The 12,360-nt window shown below is 37.9% G+C and overlaps 2 protein-coding genes across 2 annotated transcripts in view; both read right to left on the bottom strand.

Annotated features, from left to right (window-relative positions):
• The window catches only part of dennd5a (DENN/MADD domain containing 5A), a 31,973-nt gene extending 31,102 nt beyond the window's left edge, over positions 1–871 (bottom strand). Inside the window, 1 exon segment of the mRNA XM_030160924.1 lies at positions 632–871. Coding sequence (XP_030016784.1) covers positions 632–776 — 145 coding nt within the window. The 5' untranslated portion in view covers positions 777–871.
• A 1,540-nt stretch (positions 872–2,411) lies between these two features.
• On the bottom strand, positions 2,412–11,396 carry tmem41b (transmembrane protein 41B). The gene is given in 17 exon segments (XM_030130123.1): positions 2,412–4,625; positions 4,627–4,655; positions 4,658–4,729; positions 4,822–4,843; positions 4,845–4,904; positions 4,906–4,962; positions 7,293–7,397; positions 7,937–7,972; positions 7,974–8,014; positions 8,017–8,030; positions 8,292–8,368; positions 8,371–8,405; positions 8,408–8,421; positions 8,672–8,708; positions 8,711–8,767; positions 10,770–10,785; positions 11,184–11,396. Coding segments are annotated over 17 exon segments (837 nt in total). The 5' UTR covers positions 11,289–11,396; the 3' UTR covers positions 2,412–4,565.
• Between the last annotated feature and the right edge of the window lie 964 nt (positions 11,397–12,360).

Raw genomic sequence — 12,360 nt, 5'->3', positions numbered from 1 at the left:
CACCTTACTGCATTTGATTATGAGCTTATCCAGATAATAGAGTTATTTGTAAGGGAAGGGTGCGCCCTCTGAAAGGGTTACATGAATGTTACGTATACATGCACACAGTGGATGATGGAGATGTCAGGGATCCACTGTGATTTTTTTTCTCCTGGGGGATGTGACAGGTCCATCCTGCCCAGTAACCCACTGAAGGACAACATCCTCTCATGTAATAACATTACACCGACATGATGCATAGACAATAGTGGAAAAACTACACAACAGCAAATCAACTGTAAGAGATGAGCAGCACACTGACAGGATCAAATGGAGGAAAAGAGTATAAAATAGACACATTAAAATTGAAATTCAAGGAACTGCGCTTAAAATACAAAATAAGCCAGTAATCCTGTGGTTTACGACCAGCAGAAACACACAGGCTGAGCAGAGGCGCTAGGCCTTCGGTATCTCCGCTGTGTCCAAACCCTAACAGCCTGTCACCAATATTACACATAACATGTAACACATACATGCTAGGACATGGTCACACATAAATAAGCAGGATGATGCGGTGGTATGGTGCTGCTTCCTTCCCTTATATGTGCTACAGCATCTGCCCCGACATTACCCCGCTGGCTAATGTGCTTACCGGACAGTTCGTCGGGTTCCAGCCCGCTTTCGGTGTCGAGTCCGCAGATCACAAATAATCTGCGAACCGGCAGGAACCGGAGCTGAAGCCGGTGGTCATTTTGAGACTGGTCCAGTGGTACCCTTATCCCCTCAACAGGGAGCATATTATAGGACCTCGGAGACGTGATTTGTCTCTGCCATCACGGATGCTACGTTAATGCGAACGAAGCTTGAAAATCACTACGGACACTAAGCTACACTGTAGGGCTAACAGCAGCGCACTTCCGGATAGAGCCTTTCAAAATAAAAGCTAATTTTTTTTTTTTTTTTTTACTCTGTATCCCACATATTTAACCCTTTGACAGCATTCACAAAATCACGACTTGTACAATAGTATCAAAATCGGTCTCAAATATTGTTCATAGACATGTCACCATATAAATTCATATATTTCCTATATATTTATGATCAAATTTGTTTGTATGATTTTTAATGTGAGCATGATTCATGGTACATCACTGTGACCTGACTGATGTTAGTGACGAAGTTGCTAAAGATAAACAGATTTAAACTTATTATTTCTGTGAATTTTAAATGTATTTTATATTACACACACAAAAAAAAACAACAACTCATTAACAGATTAGGCTGAGTATAGAAAAAGAAATAAGCTCCAAACCGTATTTTAGTGAGTGTTGATTTTTACAACATACTTTTCTCCTCTATTTACTTTGTCATGTTATGACTGATATCAAAAAGTCAGTTCTACTTTGGTATACGGACTAAGTTAATAAAGCACTGCAAAGCAATGTAACGTATTTTAATGTTGTGTAACGTTACCTAATCTATAATCACGGTAAATTCAGCGTAATAGATTAAACTATTTTATTTTGAAATATTTCTAAATGTTTTCCGTGAGTGGTACTAAATCTAACTTAACATAAGGAGAGAAGTGCTCAAAGCAACCATAAATAAATAAATAAATAAATAAATAAATAAATAAATAAATAAATAAATAAAGGTTCACAGCGGTCTTGAATCTTATAAATCCGAGATATTACGCTTATATAGGCCTATTCTGTTCTATTTATCTTGTAATGAAAATTAAATAACATTGCCGTTTTGCTCCATTTGTTTTTAATAGACATGCTACAGTTACAAGCAATAACTTTTCTTTTAAATCTCAAATGATTTTGTCACTCAACATGATTTTATGGTGCCACTAAACCGCACTAATCAGTTAATGGCAATAAACCCAGGTCTTTGAAAACCCTCTGCAAGAAATCTAAGCATTTCAAGTACAGCGCATAGGCTATGATTTAAACCCATACTATTCAGCTGTCACGTTCTGCTGTCACCACCTAGTGGCGCTTTATTTCTTCTCAGTGAATCTTTGTAATAAAACAAATGTGTCATTGTCAAAGAGTTTAATTTCTATTGCCACTCAATATGAAACAGATAGAATCTTTTGTTTTCGTTTAGCTGTCACTAGTTTGTGTTTAAAACTGAATTGTTATCCGTTATGTCAGATTGTGATCTGCAGCAGGGATTAGTCATAAAAGTGGTTTGTGGATAGTGAATAAAGTGATCAAAGTAATTTTTCGCTCAGCAATAAACAGAACAAAATATTGTGAAATTAAATATCAATTTTGTTCAGTTTATTAACAGATTTTACATTTTTTCATCCACTTTAGGAAAAAAATGGAGTGGCTCCTGCAGCAGAAGCATCCCATATAAGAGCATAGACTAAGATGACAAAACATGAGTTGAATACACAGAATTGACAAAACTCACAGATATTAAGGAAAGGAACTTTAATGATTTAATAAATTATATATAAAACAAGGTTGATTAGATAGGACAGGAAAATGCAATCTGTAAACATGTCATACTGCAATACATCACTTCTCTGTGCAAAATAATACTGCTTCTGAGATGTCAACAGAGAAAGTTACAAAAAATGATTCCACAAGCTTGAGAGGGTATTAGGACAAACCCCAGAGATAATCTGATTATGTTCCATTCTGAAGTTTGGTTTAGCAATGTTGAAGAAAAAAAAAATCATCTTTCACATCTTGGCATATTGCATTTCATTTTAAGATTAGAGCTGAGGGACATATATTTAATCACTTCTTTTGGCCAACTTAGTGAAGCCACAAGATGCCAATGTATTGTGTATGGATGGAGCCCCCACTGAGCCGTAAAATCCACAGACTCCCAATTCACACAAAAAAGAAAGAAAAAAAAATAAGGTCACAATCCCTTAAAACTCTCCATGGTGACACATAATCAATGTTTATAGTTGTTGAAAGCTGTTTTAAGAGGTTACAAATTGTAACATAGTGCACAGTAAATCTGTCCAGTATTAAGACATTACATTGAACTCAAACTGAGCAACAACTGAAATCTCCCAGTACACCAGAGCAATTGCCTGTAAATTTGTGCAATTTTAACCGACAGAAAGAAAGAAAAAAAAGAAAGAAAAGTCTGTTAATATTGTTACCTGCATGTACATTCACTGCATCATCTCTGGTTACCATCCAGAAAGGTTAAGCAGCAGCAACAAAACATCTTGGTACACAGGCAAAAAAAAAAAGACACTAACATTACCCAAATGAAGTTCCGTAAGCTTTTGTAGCACAGGACAAATTTAGCAATCCAAAACAATTCTAAGAACACAAACTACAGCATAATCAGGCATTATAATGTATTCTCTTGACAAAGAACAGAAGCAGTAAAAGCGAGGTAAGGCTTAAAGGATACCTCACAGTCTGTTGGCAGTCTTATCAAGGGCACTGGTGCTTTGTCCATGGCATGAAAACATAATCCAGTTGTATACTGGCAAAGAGTACAGTATGTGCAGATCTCACCGTGATGGAGAGGCAGTCCTTACAGTCCAAGTTGATTCTATTCTGCATTTCATTAACCTCTCTGGGTTACATGCATGTTACTTCACCTTGTTTTGACAGTCTACATATAAATAGTAATTAAAATACCAGTCCTGAACTAGATAATGTTTTAAGTTAGGGCCTCCTCCAGTTCAGCTTAAGGAAAGCAAACCACTTATTTTTTTATGAATTACAGCAGCAAACAGCTGCATCAGGCTACAAACATGAACAGAAATGGGTAAGAATAAAAGGGAGCACAATGTGGCAGTGAATCCAGGAAACGTTAAAGGAAGAACATAAAGAATATGTGAGGAAAAAAGCTTCAATAATTAAGATCAGATATTTCTCTTTTCCACATTATTTTTCCTCCCACACAAAGCATACATTTGCTCAGGCAAGCACCACCAGGTTTTAAAATGTATTGTTCAAAAATAAAATCCATTTTAACAAAGGTGGCCCAGTTATTGCTGTGGTGGCACACTTCCTTAGATTCAAATTAGACACAAAATATTAAAATAAATAGTTAAAAGGAGTGAAACTAAAGGTGCTACCAATAGGAACAAAGAATAGATAGGATACGCAACAGTTACAGATGTTTGGTGTAATAGTTTACTGATTGAGGATTTCTCTTTCCCCTGTGGAGGTGATTAGCCATGCTTCTAGTAAGCTGAGATGTGCTGGTTTCTGTCAAAGGCTATGAAGTTGTAAAACTAAAAAAACAAAAAAAAAAGTGTTTCATGTCCTACAAGTAGCACCTTTAATCGACTGGCAAGAATCATAAAAGCAGTGCCTTCAAAAATAAAATTATTTACAACCACAGAAAACATAAACATATACAAGCGGTGGGGCAGTTTATACTTGATTCAATATCAGGAACAACCCACCACTGCATACATTTGGTAGTCAATAGTACTTGTTTAACCGGTGATCAGCCACTAGCAACACAAGCAGCTGTGAATGAGACCGAGGCAAAGCAACTTGAGTGACAGCTGCATGTTCCTGAGCCGAGGGGAAGGGATGTGGGATCAGCCAGCAGATGAGATGCTGAGGTGGTTGTGCTCTACTCTAGTTTCTTCTGCAGTTTTTCTGGAAGCAGACAGGCAAGATGGAGAGCACGGCAAGTATAACCCAGCACAGCCAGCGAATTCCAAGACCTGCCTCGCCGGCTGTGGTCAGTTTGTACAGTGTTGTGCCAGCATTGATAGCTACGAAAGATGGTGGTGCCACTCCTGGAAATACATGAGTCATGACAAAATTAAACACCAGAAAATAACAACGGTTGGAAAAAAAACAATACAATAAAATGAATAAAGTATCCTACCGAAAACGGTACCAATGAAAAAAGACCCCCAAAGGCACATTTATTACAGGAGACGTGATGTTGATAAACCAGTTAGGAAGAAAAAGGGGTTATCCTTAAGAAGATGATGTAATTGATTAAGTGATCCCTGTGTTTGTCCACCTGCAAGCAAAAACAAAAAAGTGTAATGTTCAAGTACTCAGTTGGATACTGTAGAACAGGTTAGTGACAATGCCAAAGACATGTTGTTTCAAATGTGCATTTGAGACTTTAATGATAACTGAGTTTCTATTGTGAATAAACCTTCATGAAAAAACTTTAAAACGCAGTCCAACTTTTCTGTGCATTGCATTTTATTTAATCAGCCATTTGACACACTGAGAAACAATTTAACACTGTTGGAAATTATATATTTTATGCATAAATGGATAAATAAGTAAGTAAATAAATCTGAATATACTCAAAGTAATTGATAAATGTGGAACTGATCAAACTCAACTCAAAATGGGAGCCAGTTGCACTCAAAAGCTGCCCACAGACTGAGGTTTCAAAAAACCTACAGGTTCCTTCAGCCACTCTACTGTAAGACATAGAGCTATTAAATTGTGTTTTAACATGTACAGGACGAGGCCAAAAGTTTGGACACACCTTCTCATTCTTTGCATTTTCTTTATTTTCATGACTATTACTTTGGTAGATTCTCACTGAAGGCATCAAAACTATGAATGAACACATGTGGAATTATGTACTTAACAAAAAAGTGTGAAATAACTGAAACATCTCTTATATTCTAGTTTCTTTCAAAGTAGCCACCCTTAGCTCTGATGACTGTTTTGCACACACGTGCCATTCTCTTGATGAGCTTCAAGAGGTAGTCACCTGAAATGGTTTCCTAACAGTCTTGAAGAAGTTCCTAGAGATGCTTAGCACTTGTTGGCCCTTTTGCCTTCACTCTGCGGTCCCAGCTCACCCCAAACCATCTCGATTGGGTTCAGGTCCGGTGACTGTGGAGGCCAGGTCATCTGGCGCAGCACTCCATCACTCTCCTTCTTGGTCAATATCCCTCACACAGCCTGGAGGTGTGTTTGGGGGTCATTGGTCCTTTGAAACATAAATTATGGTCCAACTAAACGCAAACCGGATGGAATGCAAATGGTCACTTCAGGATGCTGTGGTAGCCAGGCTGATTCAGTTGCCTTCAGTCCTTGAATAAATCCCCAACAGCGTCACCAGCAAAGCACCCCCACACATCAATCACAACCTCCCCCTCCATGCTTCAACGGTGGGAACCAGGCATGTAGCATCCATCCGTTCACCTTTTCTGCGTCGCACAAACGACACGGCGTTGGATCCAAAGATCTCAAATTTGGACTCATCAGACCAAAGCAACAGATTTCCACTGGTCTAAGGTCCATTCCTTGGGTTTCTTGGCCCAAATAAATCTCTTCTGTTTGTTGCCTCTCCTGAGCAGTGGTTTCCTAGCAGCTATTTGACCATGAAGGCCTGATTCACGCAGTCTCCTCTTAACAGTTGTTGTAGAGATGTGTCTGCTGCTAGTGCTGTGTGGTATTCATCTGGTCTCTAATCTGAGCTGCTGTAATTTGCGATTTCTGAGCTGGTGACTCAGATGAACTTATCTTCAGCATCAGAGGTGACTCTTGGTCTTCCTTTCCTGGGGCGGTCCTCATGTGAGCCAGTTTCGTTGGATGCGCTTGATGGTTTTTTTGCGACTGCACTTGGGGACACATTCAAAGTTTTTGAAATTTTCTAGACTGACTGACCTTCATTTCTTAAAGTAATGACGGCCACTCGTTTGTCTTGACTTAGCTGATTGGTTCTCGCCATATATGTATTCTAACAGTTGTCCAACAGGGCTGTCAGCTGTGCATCAACCTGACTTCTGCACAACACAACTGATGGGCCCAACCCCATCAATAAGGCAAGAAATTCCACTAAGTAACCCTGACAAGGCACACCTATGAAGTGAAAACCATTTCAGGTGACTACCTCTTGATGCTCATCAAGAGAATAGCCAAGGGTGTGCAAGGCAGTCATCAGAGCTAAGGGTGGCTACTTTGAAGAAACTAGAATATAAGAGATGTTTCAGTTATTTCACACTTTTTGTTAAGTACATAATTCCACATGTGTTCATTCATAGTTTTGATGCCTTCAGTGAGAATCTACAAAGTAAATAGTCATGAAAATAAAGAAATGCGAAGAATGAGAAAGTGGTGTCCAAACTTTTGGCCTGTACTGTATACTGATGTATGTAGATAACACCTACTGAACTGCAGGCTGTGATAATAGTCAGAATTGGTACATCATTGCTAGCATGCATCATCTGCAGAAATACAGTGCTACATAATGACACTGGCTAAGAATTTCATGCTACAATAGTGGAATTTAAATATTTGTATGAAAAAAAAAATAAAGAGGAGGAAGTGAATTTCATTATTCTTTCAATTACTGTGCTATTTTGGTTAAAGTTTTACCTGCTGGGACCATTTCTGAGCTCTCTCGGTGAGATATTTGTAGACCATGGGTCTGCCCACCAGATAAGACAGCATGTAGCAAAAGGAAGCGCCCAGGCCAGAGCACTGTGAAAATACGAAACACATGATAACAGACTCAAGCACAAGTGTATGATGAGGGCTCTGGTGTTTTCACACATTAACCACCACCCATTCTGATTGTCTGGTTTGAGTCATTCAGTAACCAAACCAGCTGCCATCATGAGCTAACATCATCCAAACGTGTTCCCTTGTAATTTCCCTTCTTAAATAGCAAGAGACTGAGCTGTCATCTGCAATTCTTTGCCATTTGCTTTTAGCAAATTACATAACAGCTGAAGAAATCAATTGCTAAAGAGGAAACACTACTGACCGAGTGCGCCCTCAATCAACCGTGATGTAATAAATCTAAACATATTTGTAGACAGACACAAAAGATATATATCATTTTTTGTAGTATTGATATTTCTTTCTTGCTACTTTATATTATACTCGCATGCAGCAAACATAACATACAACAATTTCCTCTGAGATAAATGTACTCTGAATCTCAAAACAGTATACAAGTGTCTTATGAAAACTTCTTATTCTTCTTTAATCATTCATGTCATACTGTGCTTACTCACCAAACAGACTAAGAAGAGAGCCAAAGGGAAGGGGTAAAAGATATCCAGACAGAATGCTGAGAAAAATGGATCCAGGATTGCAAAAGTTTGAAGGCTGGAGATTAGGGTCAAGGTGCATAGTCAGCAAAAGCAGTGAGTACAAGACTAGCACAACGGTACATACTTCATATGTTTATAATACCTAAAATATTTTAGGATAATGGTAGGTAAAGAAGTCATTTCCAGACTTTCGAGGCACAACAATGAACTGTAAACAAAAGTATCTACTGTTCAAACATGCCTAGTGGAAAGACAGTGATAAACAGGCAAATATTGATGTGTTACTGAAAATGTTCATCTGTTTTTCAAAGGATACAAAACATATGTTGCAAAGTAAGCCACCAACACCTGGGTATAGTAGGTGTCTTTGTATTTGGATAGCACTGTTCCCAGACGCTTTTGGCATCATCCATATCTTTAGGTATCTTGATTTCTCCATTTCATCACTGAACAAAAAAAAAAAAGTTTATTAGTCTATGTTTCACAATAACATTTTCCATTTTTGTGAGAACATTCTAAATCTGTTTTCTACCAAAAAAATACACTACAATTTTTAAAAAACTATCACCTTTACATCCAATACAAACAGACCACTAGTCACTGTCTTTGCGGTGCTTTTGCTTATATCATTGCTGCATGTAACAGAGGTGACAAATGAGAAATAAACATGCATGAGTAGTGAGTAAAGCAACTTACTCTGGAAGCTCTGGAAAGTTCCTGTAGACCAGGTACTGACTGAGGCAGAACAGGTGAAGATGGACAGCAGGATGAGGAAGACATGCGTGCGGAGCCCTCTGTGTATGATGAGGCTCTGTGGAAAAGGAAAATAGATCATACTGTGATAGTTAATAAGAGCAGACACAGCAAGTTACATGGGATAACTATGTGTAATTTCCTAATGAGTTTGCATCACTTGTTAAAACCTCTTCAGGGGCTCTATCCTCATGAGACTCTTCCTGTTGCTGTTCTTTTAAATGGAGCTTTAAAACAACATGATATGGATAAAGAACACCCATTGAGCCTGATAAATTATTATTATACTACAAGCTGTGCATCAAGTCAAGCAGTATCAATAGGTATGCCACTAATTAAAGCAATAATAAGCTTTAAAAAAGAAAAAAAAAAGCTTACAAAATAACTTTCAACCCTATATTGTAGAGGTCAACCAATATAGGTTTTTCTAAGGCCGATGCTGATTTTTTTTTAAAAGCACACTGACCATAAAATACAACTGAACAACTCAGATAATTGAGATTTTTATACAGCCATATAAATGAAATTATTAATATATGTACACATAGTACTCTTTTAAAATTTATTGAACTTGAATTGCTGCCCACATAGGTGTCTGATCGAATATCTTATAACATTTTTACAACTGATCAAATATTGCCTTTCAAAAAAAAAATTAAGGCTGATGGCCGATATTGAAAAAAACATTCAATATATTGGCCCGATAATCAGTCGGCCAACATATCAGTCTACATCAACTATATTGTGTTTTAAGTATTGTATTTGACTACATTAATTGGTACACAAGGGGCACAAACTGTGGAACCAATGTCATAATCTTTGTTAATAAACACAAATGGACATAATTTCTTGTTGTTTTGAGGGTGTTCCAGGCTTATCTTGTTGGCCTCATAATCAACTGGTCCCGGTTTCAACACTGCATGGTTACTGCTACAGGTCGTTGTTGATAGATAAACTATTAACACTGATGCTGTCATAACAGTCCTAACCCTGATTTCTATTGCTCTGCAGAAATAAAAGCAAAGAGAAACTCAGGAGAAGACTGAACTAATATACACATATAGAATAGGCTTCGCTGAATAAACAACAGTAGATATTTGGTTCTTAAACAGCATTAACAGATCAAGACCTATTTTGAAACTGCACATTTGTAGTCGTGACTGTAAGTTGTCAGTTATTTACTTAAGTGTTCTGGTTTTTTTTCTGGCTGTGTGTTGCCTCTGTGAATACATAGACAATGCCTGAATTTGGGAGTCAATAGACTCTTTGCAGGTTTTTCCACATGACTAGCAGCAGCCCCACCTTGGGACTGAATATTTCTGATGTCAAACAGTGAGCTGCATAGTTCAGCTATAAATAAGCTTTGGGGGAGTTCTGAATAAAGCTGGCGGTCATTAATGTCTCAGATCAATTTAAGTCAGTATTATTTATATACTGTAACCCAATCTTACAAAGTTGTCTTAAGGGACTCTGTACACCACCCACTTTATCCTACCTCTATTATTAGTTTGAAGAAGGAAAACCTCCTGAAAAGAATTTCACAGGGAGAAAGAAGAAGCCTCAGGAAAAGGTGCAATAGGAGGTTACACATATAACACACACACAAAGAACACTGAGAGCATGATGCAAGAGGTGATCAGCACCTTGCAGGTACTGCAATCTGATAAACACATTAATCTGCTTAATGGTTTATAGTCTTTGCACTATTTAATAAATAAAAAATAGATGTGTCGGTGGGTTATTGATATAAATAGTTAGCTAAAGGGACAACTAAAGCCTAATATATCTTACACGTTAGGCTCGGTCACTTGACAAGTGCATCTTTAGATCCACAGGAAAGTACATAAGTAATGTGCTAAATTATATATAACTACAATATGACAAGTCATTTTTTACACCTTAATATACATTTGAAAATATTGTATTTATTCTATTAGTGTCACATTACCTTCACGGCAATGATTCGTTCTCATTTGAAAGTGTTTTATCGCAGGGTCTGCTGCTTTAACTTATCTCTTATCTATCTATAATAATAGGCTACTTCCTCCTGCACTGTTCTCCTTGATTCAACTGGCTATTTATACATTTAACATACGGTAAAATAGCTAGACTTTTAAAAAAAAGTTTACCAAAACAAGTCTCCCAAAACATTATTCGAACCATGAAGCTCGAAGTCACAAAGTAACATAACGGCAGCAACATTGCTAAACTAGCATTTGTAGTCGTCGTCAGCTAATTTAAGCTACGTCTGTAGCTGGATGTGTTGCAACCGGTCCTCTGCCTTTAGCTTTAGCTTGATTTCTCCTCTCAATCGTTGACGTATCTAATAACACGTCCCTGTCCTCGGCCTAAAAGGACGCCGACGTTTTGTAAATGATCTAATCTATGTGAGACCTCGGAGCTGTGTCTCTTCTGCCTCCTCTTCGGGTTTGAGTTCAGCTGGCCGCTGTAGCACGCGCCTACCTTTGAGTACTTGTGAGTCGCTAGCGGTTCCTTTAACCTCCTCCTGAGCCGAGGAAAGGCCGTCGGTTTCTCGTCTTTCTCTCCGCTTTTTTGCCATTTTCTGTGGTAAGGTTATGGTCAACTCTGGCACCGGAGACTACACCAGTCTAAGGGTGGATGACACCGGTATGCTGACAGCGGTAGCCTACTGGTGCGTCACATGAGATGACCTTTGACCTTTACTGTAAACTACCCCATATTATGCAAACAGCGCCCCTAGCGGCGAAACTGTCTGTTTGGATGGTTCATGAGAAAATGAACAGTAACATGTTCTGTTTTTGGTCTGTATAATTCACCTTATTCAAGCAGTCATCCCTCAAAGACTGAAACAAAAATCTTTAATAACACTCATCATCTGAACATTATTACCCCTCACACAGGCCATGCCTTCACAACCTTTGGCGAGTCTGATGAGGCCACAGCTACCCTCAGATTAGTTGACATCATTTTAAGTGTAGCTGAGATGATAGGTCTTTACCTTATTGCAAGATATCATCATTGCAATATGAACAATGTTATTGTACATTTCAGATGTTCCCGAAGGCTTGCAGACATTTTACATCCAGTCCTCACCCTATTAGATCAATTTGATGATATTAAAACCTTCAAAGACCTGTCCGCCAGTGATCAAAGCTTCTACTGATCAACATGTTAACAATTTCTCAACATCTAATCTTATCAATAACTTTAAAAAAACTCAGGTAAAACGACGTTTCTCAGCTTTTTTAGCAGCATCAGGTATGTCTTATTTGGACATTGGATGTAGTAAACATGGAAACACCATCACCTTCTGCCATATTGATTCATCAGTAAAACACATATAGTCTGATAAGTGACAGTAGTTGTAGCTGCTTTTTTTATGTTCAGTTAATGACTTGGTGAAGTAACGCCTACATGAACATCTGCAAGGTCTACGTTAAACATATTGGAAAATACCTGCCTATCACAATTAAATGCAAAACGCAGAGGATAGTATTCTAATAAACAATAGTACTATAATAATAAATCATTTGGGAAAGGTTAAATGTAAAGGGAAGTTCATTTGATGTTGCCACAAAAATAGTTTTAAGACTTAAGGGTAAAAGTATGGCAAACAGTATGCTTGTGTGGGCCAAGGTTATCAATGCCAA

The sequence above is a fragment of the Sphaeramia orbicularis genome, chromosome 3 (genome assembly GCF_902148855.1).
Source record: "Sphaeramia orbicularis chromosome 3, fSphaOr1.1, whole genome shotgun sequence".
NCBI lineage: Eukaryota > Metazoa > Chordata > Actinopteri > Kurtiformes > Apogonidae > Sphaeramia > Sphaeramia orbicularis.
The sequence above is the reverse complement of the archived record's forward strand: the minus strand, read 5'-3'. Positions and strand labels throughout refer to the sequence as shown.